The 17,257-nt window shown below is 37.3% G+C and overlaps 2 protein-coding genes across 5 annotated transcripts in view; one reads left to right on the top strand and one right to left on the bottom strand.

Annotated features, from left to right (window-relative positions):
* The window catches only part of LOC150090857 (membrane progestin receptor gamma-like), a 269,443-nt gene that overhangs the window by 79,179 nt on the left and 173,007 nt on the right, over positions 1-17,257 (bottom strand). The window lies entirely within an intron of this gene.
* The window catches only part of LOC150090858 (uncharacterized), a 29,566-nt gene continuing 18,816 nt past the window's right edge, over positions 6,508-17,257 (top strand). For all 3 annotated transcript variants that reach the window (XM_090373199.1, XM_090373216.1, XM_090373207.1), the window contains exons 1-2: positions 6,508-6,767; positions 13,117-13,439. In XM_090373199.1, coding sequence (XP_090229325.1) covers positions 6,668-6,767; positions 13,117-13,220 — 204 coding nt within the window. In that variant the 5' untranslated portion in view covers positions 6,508-6,667 and the 3' untranslated portion in view covers positions 13,221-13,439. The remainder of the gene's footprint in view (positions 6,768-13,116; positions 13,440-17,257) is intronic.

Here is a 17,257-nt window from a genome sequence, read left to right as displayed (position 1 = left end):
TTTGAAGACTGGATAAAACCACTGCTGGATAAATTTTGAGACAGTGAAGTTTGGTAACTGATCCTTCCAGAGAATTTGTCCATCTGTCTTTTGCCGGGACCAATGTAATTCTAACCAACATTTTGCTTTTTCAGATTTAAGATTTGCACAGGGATTGTATGAGATTCTAAGAAAAGGAGAACTTGTCCTGATGTAGTAAGACATGTCCTCGAAATATGATAAATAAGTCCAAGGGCAAAACGTGCAGAAACCATCCTACAAGTATGTATTAAAGCAGGAAGAAAGCAGCGTTCAATAGTGTTTAGCATAGACCGAAGAGTTACGAGTTTTACTCTGTGATCCCAAATATTTGTAGCATAAGAAATGGCAGGTATATAGGTATGATAAAGCAATCATAAGGTTCCACCTTGAGATATGCCAAGAAGATTCTTAAGATGTGGTAGGAAAGATAACTCTTATATGTTTATGAGACCCAATAAGGTGTAATATTTTCCCTTCATATTTATTCGATGGAGGTCTATTCGACTTAATTTTCCACAGAAAATCATCATAGCAGATTTAGTTGAAGGGACTTTTAAGTTTATTTTATATATCCATTTAGAAAGTAATTCTAACTTATTTCTTGAATTTACATGTACAAATATGGTAAGATCATCAGCATACTCTGTTATTTTGATAAAGTATTTAGGGTGAAACGGCACCAGGGGTTTCCCCCATCTCCGCGCTGCTTTCATTGTGGGGAGAACCAGTTCGCTGGGAAATGCCAGAGATTTAAAAGTGTATGGATATTGTATATGTGTAGTGTCATGTACCGTTGTTCATCTGGTCGTTTAGCCGCTGTACCCCTACTGAGGCTCAACGTTGTCCCGTGGAGGCAGACCAGGAAACACCAGTAGACTAAGATTTACTCTGGCAGGTCCTGACGCTTATTTTCCTGAGATTTCAGCGGCCAGGACCTTAAAAAAAAAAAAGAATATATATATATATTTTTTTTTTTTTGGTAAATTCGATGAGGAGTAACGCTAAATTTTTGAAAGGCCGAGTGTATGGGCGAAAAACGTAATTTGGAGATAATTAAATCAATTCCGACATGTAGGGCATTCGCTTCGTATGGGTGGGGAGACTGAAGTCTGGGGGAAAAAGACAGAAGTATGGAGTCGAGAGAGGAGGCAACCCCGTCACAGTGGGGCATGCCCATGCCTCACCAGAAGGGAAAGTGGGAACGGCCAGGAGGGGAGGAGACAGTACGAGTTTTACTCTGTTTTACGCTGTAATATTTGGCAGCTGTGCTACTTTAAGTCTCTTTTCTTCAATGTCGAGTCGATTTCAGTCCAGTCGCTCATGGGGTAAGCCCCGTCCTTGTGTCTTTCACTTGTCTCAAGGTTTTTCTCTGTAGTAACTCCATTGGACAGTATTTTATGGTCTTGTACAGTTTAACTTGTGGCGGTCTTTCGTCAGACCCAATTTATGGTAATTAGCAGTTAAAGCCCTCTCGAAGAGGTCCTGCGCATATTGAGAAAGTGCTCTGTATTCCTCTTCTGTGTCAATGAAGTGGGATTCCAGTCCTTTCGGAAGATAGTGTATCTTTGTGATCAGGATGCCTCTGAGAGCTTCGTATTCTGGGCAGTCGTAGACCAAGTGATTCCAGTTCTCGACCTCCCCACACGTGCAGTTGGGGTACTCAACAAGGCCGAACCCGAGCAGCTTCTCCTAAAAGGGGCATTGACCAGTAAGGAGCGAAGTCAAGTGCTTCCCCGGAAAGCACCAGGCCGGTTGCTTGGGGTATATTTTGCTGAGGTCGGGGAGGAATTTTCTTGTGATTTCTCCTTTTTTTTGTATCGGTCCATCTTTGTTGCCACTCCCGAAGTAGGTAGGCCTGTAATCGGACTTTTTCTGTTTTTGTACTACTCGCTGGGTCAATTATGAAACCTGGAAGGTGGCAGCAACCCCCCTGGCATGCAGGAAGAGCAAGCCAGCTTTTACAGTCTCCAAATCGAGGGGAAGCGCTCTAGCAAGCACCTGCAACGCCGGTGTGGTTGTTGATAAAACGGTCCTTTGTATCATATCCAGAGTTCTATTGACTGCAAGCGTCGTTTTGCTGTACCACACTGCAGGAGCATAAGTTATCGCAGGGATGAAGGTTGCCTTATAATACAACATTAGTGTTTTTTTTTTTTTTTAATCCCCAGTCTTTTCTCGTAACCCTCGCCACCAGTGCCGAGTAACGTCTTATCTTCGTCATTATATATTGTAGGTGAGGTTGAAAGGATAAGTTTTTGTCTCGGATAACTCCTAGATATTTCATTTGGTTGGCAAGTTTAATGGTCACACCTATTTTAATTTGGGGTGGGTCCCGTATTTGCAGGGTTCCTTTCAGTAGAATATATGTGGTTTTCGTGGGTGAGATTTTTAACCGGTTTCTTGTAGGCCAGATTTGTATTTTCTGTAGAGCTTGGTTTGCGGTGGTTTCCAGTTGGGCTCAATGGAAAGAATAAGGTCATCCGCAAAGGCCTGGGCCCCGATCCGCCCCAGGAGCTCGTCGAGAATATTAAGCAGTGTTATTTGGATATTAAGCAGATCCAGTCAGCAATCGTTGACTATAGAGTTGCATTTCAGGGGTCATTCTTGGACCTCTGCTATGAAAGGCTGCCACAGCATAGTCGTCAGGCTCGCGGGTGCATAAGTACACGTGCCTTGAGTGACCGGGGTTCAAACCCATGACTGCTTAATACGGTGCTGTTTCTTGTAAACTCCTCTGACCGTTTGGTCGTCCCGGAGTATAAACAGAACATTTATTTAAATTCTGTGCTCGCCGAATTTGCTGGTAACCACAAGAGATGTTTCTAGTGATAGACTGATTTCCAGAAGTAACTTTTAAAAAGGTGATATAAATTGTTAGAGCAATTCGCAAGTCTAAAATGTAGGACGCTAAAACACGGCAAAAACGTAGATATCCCATCAACATCTATGCATATCACTAATGTATTTGAAGGTTGATTGAACGATGAATCACTTAAATTCAAAAGGTGCAGCATCACAACTTTTTCCTTGTTTAAAACCGAATTGTAGGTCAAATATGATTCCAGTAAGATTTGGTTGCATTTATGGGCCATGAGTCTCTCAAGTAATTTACCTAAGTGAGGCAATTTGTTTTGTTGCAGTACGATTTTCGATACTGAAGGCTTCCAAACAGGGAAAAGAACCAGCATTGAGACGAGGAAATCTCTTAATAAAAATGCACTCCATCAGTACCAGAGCACGTAAGTTACTTCACTGTGAACGGTGGTGGAGAGTTGGCAAAATAACATCATTCATTTTGTAATATAACCTCTACATGAAAAGAAGACTCCTCATTTGCAAGGTCGACAGGAAAAAAAGGTTTGCCCAAATAAGAGTTTCTGTATTTTTATGAATGACAGTATTGAAGATATTCCCTGGAATCACGATTTAAGTTTGTTTTTATTAATTGTCTTTAAATAAACTTTAAGATGCAATCTGTCGTTGTCATTTTGAGAGCATCTTATTTCTTTTGGTCCTCAGCAATTGTTTCCTGGCATGCAGAGCCACCGCAAGTGGGTGGGCGACAGTTCAAGACGGCGCTGAAATTTTTTCGATATTGTTTTCTGATTGGTTAACGCTTATCGATATTCACCATTTAGGGCGGCAAATTTCATTTTGCTTACTGGCGGCACGATGCACTTTACTTCTAAGGACAGTTTGGACGACCACCATGCTGTGCATTTGAAAGTGGGACCCATTCACTTGCTAGCACCTCTTCTCTTCGAGGTGTAGGACAATATCTGATTTTCCTACTTGAGTAGGAACTCACATAAATATTCCTCTGGGAGTGGGACTGGCATTTAACTTGTCAAATGCAGGGTCATGCCATTAGGCAACCTGACTTTGTGGGTCACTTTACCTCACAATCTTTTCTCTTTTTCCTGTCCTTCTTTCTTCTCCTCAATCTCTAACCCCTTCTCCTATTTCAAAAATAGCAATTTATTTATTTATTTTTTTTTTTTTTTGCCCTCCCTGGGAAGCTCAGGCTAACCCCAGGGTTGGCCAGCCAGAGTTCTCTTCCCACTTACCTGGTCCAACTCCCAGTGCCAGTGATGGTAACTAGCGGTCTGTGGTGCTCCATAGACTCTAGGCTAAGCGGCCCGATGAACAACATAACCTGCACGAAGCAAACGTACACTAACATATGATATTTGGCCTTGACAGTACTGTCTTACTTAACAAGAGATCCAAATGCGGCGTTGTGCGAAAGCACCGGTGCCGCTTGTCAAAAAACACTGTGACTAGTACTGTAATCTGTTTCTTTTATGTAGATTTGGTAATTAATCAAAAAAATAATAGCCAGTTGGCAGATCTGTGGTGATTTAAAAGTCAAAGAATCTCCAATGAGCATCCTTCAGTAAAAATCTCACAAGATTACGCAGTGAACTGAAATCGTCCAATCTATTTCAGATTATCCGTCGCCAATGAAAGAACAATGTTTGAATGTAAATGGTTTATCTGGAAGATTTAGAACATTTGATCATGACTAAAGACACAATCCTCTACCATAATAGTTATCAGAAAACCAGACAGAATTTGAGTTAGCATTTGTAGTATGAATAGATTCATGACCAATTTTTAAGAGAGCCGTTTCCAAATACTGTACTGACTAATATCAAGAAATGACATAAACAGGATTTTCATGTTTTGATTTGATTGCTCTCGCTGAAGTAGGGTAGCCAACAATCTTTCCTTTAACATGATATAAATAAATAAATATTCTGTTTATACTCCGGGACGACCAAACGTTCAGAGGAGTTCACAAGATAGATAGAATACAAGAAATAGCACCGTATTCAGTAGTCACGGGCTTGAACCCCGGTCACTCAAGGCACGTGTACTTATGCACCCGCGCGCCTGACCACTAGGCTACGGCGATTCCTGGAGGCATACAAAAATCAGGAGAAATAGTGACAAAACGAAAAATTTCATCTGGGATTTTTCAAGTTCATCAGTTCTATCATTTTACATCTCATTTTTGTCAATAAGAGAATTTAGAACATGTTCTAGACTACTCCCATAACTTTAAATATCTTATTCTTTTTGTGGAATAAAAACCTATCAGTCTCTTTACTTAATAAAACCACAGCATCTTAATGAGTAGAGTCATCCTTAAGTAACACAAAACATTTGTTCGATATTTTTATTCAAGAAAGCATCTTTAAGTTCCTTAGTTATTATATTAAAGGTTAAAAAGATCCCTTGCCTTGGAAGTTGGTTATTTCATTCCATTTGAGGAAAAGAGGGGGTAAGACTATTAGCTTGAACTTAAGAAGATTCTGTGCCATCCTCAAAAGAAGAAAGCATATGTGGGTTCATAATTATATTTCTTTCGGATAAAGATGTCCCTAGGTATAGAAAATATTCCATCATCGATTCGAGTTAAATGGTCTGCCGTGTCTTCCTCAGTATCTGGAAGGCATGTTAATGTGCACTTCCTCCGGATCCATCGTAATGACTATACCGTGTTTCTGACCTTCTTATTATAAATTATCCCAAAAAGGAATTTAGTCGAAAAAAAAAAAATAATAATATTAATTTTTATCAAACTCAAGGAGCTCGCCCAAGTTCCCTCCAAGCACCCCTGGAATTTATCACAAATTCTTAAAAGACAAGTACAGTATAATAAAATCTGACGGCAAATGTGGTCAGTGGTGTTTCCCCAACCTGGGTAATCACTTGCACAGCTCACGCTTCCTAGTTGAAACCTCTGGAGTTTAATCAGTAGCGTAGCCAGGATATTTTGTCAGCTGGTACATTCACAAAAAAAAAAAGGCGCCACAATACCAGATTTCGGCGTCAGGGGGGTGCAGTGTACCTGCTGATCCTACCCTGGCTACGCCACTGAGTTTAATCCTGCCAAGCTGAAGTCAGCTGGTGCTGAATTGTGCAGTAGAGAAAAAAATAAAATAAAATAATAATGGATTGATATTTATGAACACCTGCTAACGTTACAAATTCATATCGATGTGTACGACGGGACGTCGTACACATCGTGTGACCGACCCACAGCGTGTGTACACCTAAACTAGAACGAAGGTATTATTTATAAACTTGATTCTTGGTCTGAGCGTGTAGCGGGCCTTCTGCACCTAAGTTAATGAACGTTCTGTTTCGTAAAATTTTACATTTCAAGCCCTACTCTAAAATGATTTTTTAATAACCTGAACGCCGGCCATGTCCAATTCGACTACTTGATTGCGATTTTCGCTAATGAAATAAAAAAAGATCGCCATAGCCGAGAGTGTAATAGTACACGCATTTAAGTTGACCGCGGTTCAAGCTCGAGTGACTGCTAAATAAGATCCTCTTTCTTGTAAACTCCAATGACTTTGTGGCCATCCTGGAGTATAAACGGCAAATATACACGCACACATATATATATAGTTCTAAAATCATAAATTGCTTCAGTAGCAAATTCCCATGATTCTCTGTTGCCACATCAGCAGCCATTATGTAGCAAACAATTTTGTGCCGGTTAATATTTATTTAAAGTCGAGGGCGTATTTTTCATATCCCCTGTTGTGCATTTTATTTTATCATGATTTAACATTCTCCATAACTGACGTCATATTTTATTACGGTTTAATAACCGAGTAAAATAACAATGGTTGATTTAACAGGAACTGGACCAGAAGGACCGATAGAACACGGCTTCAGTAACTGGGTGTTCATCTTACCAGCTGTCGTAGTTGTTGGCTTGATAAGTAAGTACATTATTTTCTATCCCATTATCAGTCTAGATAAACTGAATTCAAAAATGTGTTGCATTTTATTGTCTAGGATAGTAGATATTTTAATGTGTATGTTTGCAAACGGAAGTACTGTCAGTTCCCAAGGTAACAAATGTCATTGACATGCGGTAATAGTTACGATAATCAATGTTGGCATAAAATGCTTGTTTCTCTACAAATCGTTAGTCGCTCTTACTAATAATGTCTGCTTTAATAAATTAGTTTCAGCTCAGGTGGAGTAAATACATTATAGCATTATTCCTTTATTTCTTGATATCATTAGTGTCCACTTGTCGTGCACACTTAGAATTTTTTTTTTTTTTTTTTTTTAAATCAGATGTTTTCAGTTAGTGTTCCAATAATTTTGAGCATACTGAGATAAATATATCTCAGTATGCAAGGGAAGACATAGCCTCATAGATATTTTAATATTTAAAGGAAGTGATTAATATATGTGATGGTTTTTTTAAAGTAATTTTAAAAAATATACAACTTTAATAAGAATGTGCATATTTCTTTAGAATTCTGCAACTCATAGTATCCCCCTGTAAAAATGGATGGATTCACTTTACAAATACTTGCTAGTTATGTGGAAGCCATTCTCATCTCCATTTTCTGTTTTTCTACCTAGCTAAACAATACTTTGCCACATTTTTTCCCCCTTCAACTTGTTTTAGGTTGACACTCTGAATGCTTATTAGTTTGAATAAATTCAAGGAAGAACTAGACATATTATTGGAGAGGATGTACAAAATGTTTCTCATATTCTCTGTATCTTGTGTACTCCGACTGTGTGGTCATCCCGAATACAAACAGAAAATTTATTAAATGACGTGGAGAGTTTTTTTTTGGCTGATGCTTTAAAGTCTTTAATAAGGAGTAGTTACAGGACCTGCTTATTAGAGGCTACACAATGGAGCCATGATTCTAACATAAGGATCACCTATTTATCTACACCTGCTCCTGCCAAAATGTATTTTCTGTTAGTTCTTCCCTCTAGACTCTGATAACTATTATGAGAGCTGAAGGCATAACTGAATCACACAGAAAGGTGTTTTCCTGATTTTATTAAATTTGGGGACAAAAAATAACAAGGTTACACAATAACACTACAGATATCAGTAGCAAATTCTAAATGAGAAGCATTCAGAAACATAACCATAAAACTACATTTTTATACTAGCTAAGACATATTGTTCAAGGCTTAGATCTAAATGGATATCAGATGAACTCATGAGATTTGTGGCAAAAAAGAAAAATACATGGGAGACAAATTATTAGTTGATACAGAAGCCTACAGTAATTATAAACTGGACTGCAGTAAAATCACAAGGGAAGTTAGGCAAAGTAAAGCAGATTACTAGAAGCCTCTGGCAAAGGCACCTTTACTCATATAATTACTAGATATGAATGGCTTAACAGTTGCTCCTGCTCAGGTTGTTGACAAACTGAATAGATATTTTGCATTTATATGAGGAATTCTTTAGGGAAGTGGATGCCAGAAGTGTATCAAATTTTAACAGGGAGCTATATGATTTTGTGATAACTGAAAGGAAAGTGGAAGAGAAATTATTATTAGCTATATGGTGTAAGGAAGCCTGAGGCTTATGCTGCACCAGCCAAAAATGAACACTTTTCAAGAAAAGGGTGAACAGAAAGTGGACATGGAAGAGCCCAAATGGATTAACAACTAATGAAATAGACTTCATCCTCACTAACAGAAGATATATCATGAATGCCTGAACAAGGTAAATGTTGGAAGTGATCACAGAACGGGAAGATGCACACTTGATATAGATGTAGGAAAGGAAAAAAACTGACTCGAGTAAATAATACAAAGGTCTTTGAGATAACAGAAGAGGAGAAAGAGCAGTATGTACTGGAACTTAAGAACAAGTTTCAGCTCCTGCAGCCTGTTCAGGACCAAGATATTGATGAGGAATATTACAACTTTCTGAAAGTGATAAAGCCCAAGAAACCTATAGGTAAAAAGAAATCCAAAGAAGAAACACTTGACATGATGAACCGAAGATGACAAATGAAGAGCAGGATAAACACTGACAAGGATAAAATTGAGTATATTGAGTTATGCAAAGCCATTAGAAAGAGATTCAGAGAGGACATAAGAAGATTTAACACAAGAAAAGTAGAACAAGTATTAAGGGAAAACAAAGGACTTAAATCAGCAGCCATGAGCAGGAATACAGAAAGACAAATGATTCTGAAACTGAAGAATAGCAATGGTGTACTTATAAATAGCAGACGAATACTATAGAGAATTATACAAGGAGCAAGGGAATGATGCCAGCAGTGTGGAAGACGGATCACAGATTAGTAACACATACAGCATACCTGATATCCTTCCTGATGAGGTAGAACATGCATTGAAGAACTGGAAAGCCCCAGAGGAAGATGAAGTTACTGTAGAGTTGTTAAAATTAGAAAAAGACATGACACAGAAACTGGCAAGACTCTTCACAAAATGCATTACAAAAGGTGTGATGTCTATGGAGTGGAATAATGCAGTCATAGTTTTGCTGCATAAGAAAGGAGATAAATTGGAAATTATAGACCAATTAGCTTGTTATCACACATCTACAAGTTGTTCACAAGGGTCATTACTAACAGATTAGAAAGAATACCTGATGAGAATCAACTGGAAGAGCAAGCTGGTTTTAGGACAGGATTCTCAACTATGGATCACCTTCATGTAATATCACAGCTAATGAATATAAAACACCATTATGCCTGGCATTTGTGGATTATGAAAAGACATTTGACTTCATACAGCATAAGGCAATGGAAAGACAAGGCATACATACCCCATATATTATGATTTTGAAGAAAATATATAAGAACGCTACCTCCTTTATTAGACTAGACAAAGACAGTAGCAAATTTAAAATTGAGAAAGGATTTTGACAAGGAGACAATATCTCTGAATTTGTTTACTGCTGCCCTTGAGGAAGCTTTCAGAAGATTAGACTGGTCGCAGAAAGGAGTCAATGCGAATGGAGAGTACCTAAACCATTTACGATTTGCAGATGACATTGTGATCATAAGCCATGATCCCAAAGAATTAGAGGAAAATCTTAATCAGTTATGCAGAGTTAGTAAGGATTTTGGACTAAAGACAAATATGGCTAAAATAAAAGTAATGATGAACGAGTATGCCACAGAAAGGGTTATAAGGATTGAAGGAGCAGTAATTGAAAAGGTAGATTCATATACTAGAACTGCCAAATGGGATACCTTTGAGAACATTATCCGAGATGCTCTTCACCACCATTCAGCTGAGCACTTTCGAACCATGAATAGCCACCAAAAAACTAATTTCCTACAACCAAAAAACTAATTTCCTGCAAGACAAGGAAACCTTAAAGCATCACATGCCTTGACGAAAAAATAAACCTGACATCCAAAATCAGTTCCTTGGTGGTCAGAAGAATTAACAGATCTCTGCTCCTCTCTCCAGCATGCAAGGAAAGAGTTACAAAGAAAATGAAGGACACACCTACCGCAAACAGCACAGTATAAAGAAAGATACAATGCAATCAAAATTTATCGTGCCAAACAAAGTTCCTGGTGGAGACGGAAGGCAATAAAAACCCTTGGGGTTTGGTTCACAAGATGAGGAGGTTGTATTAGCCATAAATAAAATGGAAAAGCTCCCGGACTGGACCTCATCAAGGGGGAGTCCATCAAACACCTTTGGTCTGTTGCACCCGATGTTCTAGTACAACTATTCAATATGTGTCTTAATGAAGGCTCTTTCCTACATGTTGGAAACATGCCAACTTCAGGCTTTTACCCAAAGATCCAAATCGTCTCACTGGTACAGCCAAAGCATACCTTTCAATTGCTCTAATGCCAATATTAGGAAAAGTATTTGAGAGATTACTTCTCATCCATCTTAAGTCTGTCTATGAAACCAAAGGACTCGCCTCCACACTCCACTTTGGCTTCAAGCAGGGGTGCTCAACTATTGATGCATTACTGAAAACCACTCAGGTGGTAGATAATTCTGATGCCCGTTACATACTGGTGATTTTTATAGATTTTAAGGGAGCTTTTGACACCATCTGGTAGCCAGGGATCTTACGGCGAGCCAGATTATCTGCTCCTTCTATAACAGAAAAGTTACCATGAAAACAAAATTTCATAGCATCACTCGCCAACTCACCAGTGGCTGCCTGCAGGGCTCTGTTCTGGAACATGATCCCAGCTGTTTGGAACATGATTCTAGATGAATGGCTCCTGCAGGACTTTCCCTATACCACACAGCTCTCATATGTAGATGACCTGGTTATCGTTGTTGAGGGCCCTACTTGTGCAGCTATTGAGACCAGAGCCAACACAGTCTTGAATGTTTGGGCTGAAGAGAATAAGCTGGAAATCTCTACAGATAAAAGCAGAATCCTACTTCTCAAAGGCCGTCTTGACATCAACAGACCACCAACCATTCATTATTAAGGGCATGCACTGAAGAATCAACATTCATTCAAATATTTAGGTGTTACCCTAGATGACTGCAGAACTTTCATGCCACATCTAAATAAAGTCCATGAAAGAGTAGGCCAAAAATTATATCAATATGCTTGCTTGCTTCACTCGCAAAGACTGGGGTCTAAGGGACCTGCACTCCACCTTCTTTATTCAGTTGTTTTTGTACCGTTCGTAACATACGGCGCTGCCGTATGGTTCCATCGTTTGTCCATCATCAGCACTAGGAACGTTATCCTGCAGATACAACGGTTGATGTTATTAAAAATGGCTGTCTTGTAGAACGACATCAACAGCAGCACTACAAATATTAACAGGTTGTATCCCCCTTGACCTCCAAGTGGCCTTCATAGGGCTTTCCCATGCCCTCAGAAAGAAGAAAGAAACTGAATTCCTGAGGATAAAAACTATTCTTGATGCAGATCCAAAACAAGAACTCCGGCGTACTTGGCAGGAACTTGTTTCCCTTTGGCAAATCCGTTGGGATGATTCCACCAAAGGCAGTACTACCTAGTGTCTCCAGCCTCAACAAACAAAAACTTGGCTGGTTCTTCCCTAATTTACATACTTCCTTTCTTCTGACAGGACATGGGTCATTCAGAAAGCGACTTCAGGACTTTGGGCTTGTAAACGATGTCCATTGTCTATGTGGAGGACTGGCACCACGTAATGCACTCGTGTAACATCTATCTGGACCTGCGTAATAAACTGTTACTGGATATAAATTTAACCACACTTAGTCAGGAAAGCAACCTGTTAAAATCAAAAGAAGCATTTTTAGCTTTTAGCAGATATGCCTCAGCAGTCTTCAAAAGGCGTTGGTATCATCTCTCTACATCAGATCCCACAACGTAGACATCCAGACCAGATGTTTATGAAACCGCTATGATCGCTCCTCGTACCTGCTCTTTGCTCATCACCAGCCACTATCAGAACTGAATGAACATCCAACTGGACATCCTCCTCGTAGGAAGATCTCCAGTTAGATACAGGAAGAGGGACGTTAATGAAATATAGGGCATTCCAATAACAGAAACAGGGCAAACTTATCCTCTCCTTCTTAACATGGTATGTGCTTTACAATGACATTCCTAACCACACAGCAGCTGATTCTAGGCCCCCTGCATAGGCAGGTTTTGACTGAATCTGAATCACATCATAATTATTAGTTGATGGCCCTGGCAGTGATACTCCATCATTCAGCTCTAACCTGAAACTAACAACACTGTTTAGTAAGGACTGCATTGAGACATGATGAAGCTTCAAAATATGTAAAAATATAGTCACACTTGAGGAATATGCAGCTCACTGCAAAACCATTTTAGATTATTTAAATTTCATTATGTATTTTCCAACACTGATGTGCTAGAAAAATAGTTTATAATATATCGAGGGTTTAGTGTTAAACAACGTTAACTACAAAATCTTTTTGTAGTTTATATAATTTGACATTTTTTTGCTTTACCAGAAAGGTACTTACAGCCTAAGCTAACTTGTAAAGTACTAGAGAGATATGCATTGTTATTTGTATAAAGTAAAACTAAAGTTATCTCAAAAAGAAAATTCAATTTTGTAGTTAGTTGTTGACTTAAACCCTTGATATGGTCTTATTTTTCAAAACTGTTTCTAAATTCTTATTATTATTATATTTGTAAGTGTAAGCTCTTCTGAGAAATTATACCACATATTCAACTTTTTTTTTTTTTTCAGTGTTAATATATATAATTTTCTTTGTCTTTAACTTTACAAACAGTTAAATAAGAGAGCATAAAAATAGATTGATATAACATTTTAAATGTAGAATTTTTATCATTGTTAGGTTTTTTTGCTTACAAGCTTGTCAACAGCTTACGTGAGAAAAACAGAAAACGGGAGGAAAAGAAAAGGTTAAAGCAACAGAAGAAAGATGGGAAAAAAAAGTAAAAGGGTATTGCTTGTCATTGAGTTGTAATTTCTGATCAACGTTAGCTATATGAATGAAGATGTAGGAGACCGGTGCCGCTGGGATGTAATCTCGTGTGTACAACAAGGTTGTATAGATCAATGGTGCTAGGTGTCAGGCTGCACAAAGTTTGCTATATCCCTGTTGAAAATTTCTAAAATTTTACAATGTAGATTGATACTGAATTGGTTTTATCATTTGTAAGTTTTAGTTTTCATTGATTTTTAAGTATTTATATACATTCCACTAAGAGGAAATTTAGTGTTCTTATGGAATTTCCACTTTGAATTATTGACTTTTCTTCCCAAACTTAAGTCATTCCATTTATGAACTCAGAATTTTAAGGGTTGTATACTGAAGAGATAAGCACATATATTGAATATTTATTAAATGTTTATCTGAAATAAAATTTTGTTACTTAGTTGTATCTTATATTTTACAATTAGTTATATTTTTTAGTTCAACAGCTACACAGTATTCTTGCAGAGGTTAATTAAAATTTAATAGTAAATTATACCGAATAAAATAAATCCTTTTATGTTTATAATGAAAATAGACATTCTATTTAATATTCTGCTATCTGAGAGTTCCTTTCAATAAAAAAAATAATAGGCAAGTTCTTCCCAACTTCTTCAATTTATGTTCAGGCATTTATATAATAAATATTCTTAAACAGCTGTAATCTCTATTTCTTTACTGTTTCCAAGAGAGAGAGATGTGCTATCACCATATCATTTTTTTTTTTTGTTTCATTACAGTGTGTGAGAATCTATTTCAGATCTTACCATGGTTTTAATGAATATCCATCTTGCTGTGGGTTCTGTAGGATTTAACTGCAATATTTAGTGATTCATAACTTGCATCAATAATGGAATCATTTACTATTTCTCAGAATACACACAAATAGTTAGCTACCTTTTAAAGAATATAATAGAACAGTTCCAAATTGTTTTATTATAAATTACAGCAAAATACCAAAGGAATTGGGATGTTGATGGGAGAGATGTATTTTAAATCTCCAGGAGTGAAAACGTTGAGATAAAAAAAAGTTTTCCTGCAAAGAGAGAGACAGTATTCACACTAACAGAAAAATAACACCATTCCAGTAATATAGATTAAGTATGATTCATACCTGCCAAGTTTCCATCTTTTATAGTCAAGTTTCTGTAACTGCCCTTATGTATTTAGTTAAAAAAAAAAAACCTTTCTCACACATTTTGTGTGCTCAATCCAGTGGTATCATGTCAATATTTATGCAGAAAATGAAGGGTTTTTTTTTTGCAAAAACATAAGTGCATGCTAATATTGTGATACGTAGAGCTTTTAGTAGGGTGGTTTTTTTTTTTTTTTTGCAGTTTATTATGGCTACCAAATGAAGATGTTATCTCTAGACTCATTCTGCTATGTTGTTTGATATCTTATAGGTCTGAAGCATAACACTGTTGGTCATACCAAGTCTTTTAAAGCATATGAAGCCTATTGTGGTAGTTGCAGATCAACATTAGAGGAATAGTTTCATGACAGTTGTATGCCTTTTTCTATTCCTTTAATATGGAGAATGAGAGACTGATATATTCACCATAAAAAAAAAAGTCTGTAGTGTATCCCAAGATACCATAGTCTGGTACCACACAATGAAGACCTGCTAATTCCCATTCCACTTTTCACTAATCAGCAAAAATTGGGTGGTTTAGTGAGGAACATGGTTCTAACCAAATCCAGTACAGAGCTCCTAACATTTTATTTAAAGGACAAGGCTTCCACTGTTGCAGAATCCCTGCGCTGTTTTTTTTTTTTTTTTTTTATTGTCTTTATGAAGAAATTGGTACTGGTTACAATCCAGAAGAAGGAACATCTTTTCATAGTTTGAAAGCTATGTTGCTTCACAATGGGAATATATACCCATCAATTCCTGTTGTGTACTCTGCTCATATTGAAGGGTGAAGCATGTGTTGGAGAGCAGGACAAGTAGATCAGCACAAAAGAACGGTCTGCTAGAAATGAGTTCATCTTGGCACACATAATGTGGTAAACAATCCCTTGGTTCCAATAAACAAAGTTTTGCTTCCACCAGGCCAAAAGTAAGCTGGAGTTAAACAACTTTTTAAAGTATTTGACATTTCCCAAATTCTGATGCAAAATTGAAAGGTGGCATATTTATTGGTCTGGTCCGGAAGTAATGGATGGCTTTTTTGATAACATTGAGTGAAAATTATAAACAAATGGGATGCAGAATGTCAGTCGTGTTCCATTACATGCTCTCCTCAGGCAAATGGAGGAAAGAAATACCAAGGAAAGTGGGATGAAGCTCGGATGGGTGACTGTAACTGTTTTGAGATGATTCACACCGATCATAAATGACAAAGATTGAAATGTACATTTTTAATTTGTGATTGTATTTTTTTTTTCTTTTACTAGTAGCAGAGCTTATGCTCTATCCTGTACACAAGTTAAACATGTTAATAAATCTGATATTTATATTTGCTTTTCTTTTAGTTCTGGGCAAACCATTGATGTTAAGCAAAACCTACGATCATATTGTGAATCAGCATGCTGAAATGAAGAGAAATAGAAGATTTTGTAACTTACCTGAAGATTTCTCTTCCCCCCCCACCCCCAATGTAAAAAATTTCCTGCTTCATATGTAGAGAAAGGCTTATTTATTTTACAGTTTGCCTGTTAGATTAACCATATTTGTAAGTAACAACCCAACTCCCAGTGGATTTATATTTTTGTCTTAGAAAGGTTTATTGAACATTACCAAATAACATTTATAACAATCACTGCAACAGGCAATGGCTGTTATAGAAGTAAAAAAGGGAATTTGAAGTCACTGCAATTAGCCTTTTTAATAATCATTTTGTTTAACAAGTTAATAAAACATGGCAACAAATTTTCTTTTGAAGTTCTTGATATGTTATTGCTAGCCAAGTTGCCAGTGTTGGATTAGTCTTGCTTTACAACTTGAACAGCCAAACAATAAATTTTATTTTCCACACACAGTGGGTTAAGTCACAGCACTAGAAAGACAGCATGATCTTGTTTACAATTAAAGAATATTGTTGCAAAAAACAGAATCAGAATTTTTACTGTGGTCTGAATCTGTCTATATTGTAAGGCAGAGTTCAGTTCATGAATGCAAAGTTAATAATGTAACTAAGAAGGAATACTTTATATGTTTAGATATAATAATATCTAAACATATATAAATGCTAAATTATATAATTACTGTAAATACTGTTATTATTTTATGAAAGTTTATACATTCAGATGTCTTTTATTCTGCTGATTTACTTACTGAAAACACCAACAAGATACACAAGTATAACTTAACGTTTTTAGGAAAAGAACTCTTGAGCTGGGTTTTTTTTTACAATGTTATCCCACTTTGTAGAGACACAGATATTCAGTTTGATGGAACCCATACTTCATATTGTATAGCTTTCAGAACATGGACATTGTGATGCAACAAAAGCGTTCTGCAGAAATGCTGGATAGCAGTGGATCTCTACAATGAACAGCTTGTTCAACCACAGATGATCATTTGGGTTGACATGCTGTAACTGAGTGGGCCAAAGAAGTATGAAAATGGCAGCCTCATGCTCTTGAAACCATTCTTGAATCACATGTTATGAGGTGTATTATCCTGCTGGAAGTAACTATAACTAGATGAATAAATTGGAAGAGATGTGCCTGGTCAGCAACAGTGTTCAGGTAGGTTGTGGCATGCTGGTTCTGTTCTCAGTATGGAACAACTAGCATTAGGTGGCCTTTTACAACATTTCAAATATCCAGCTACTTGTATTTAGATAACAAGGGTAGAACTTGAGGTCATCTGCTGCTACATCCCATTCATGATATGGTCCAACACATTTGTGTATTATGATACACCATGGTTGTACTCTGTTTTCATTTTAGCCACAGGACTGTTGTTTATTATTCCCAGTACACTCCAGCAGGGTGACAGTGTATAGATGACTTTCATCAACTGGTGAAATACCACCACTTTGCTTATTGG

This window comes from Mastigoproctus giganteus, chromosome 1, assembly GCF_048544385.1.
Source record: "Mastigoproctus giganteus isolate SK-2022 chromosome 1, ASM4854438v1, whole genome shotgun sequence".
Taxonomy (NCBI): Eukaryota; Metazoa; Arthropoda; class Arachnida; order Uropygi; family Thelyphonidae; genus Mastigoproctus; species Mastigoproctus giganteus.
This window is presented reverse-complemented; position numbering and strand designations above follow the sequence as displayed.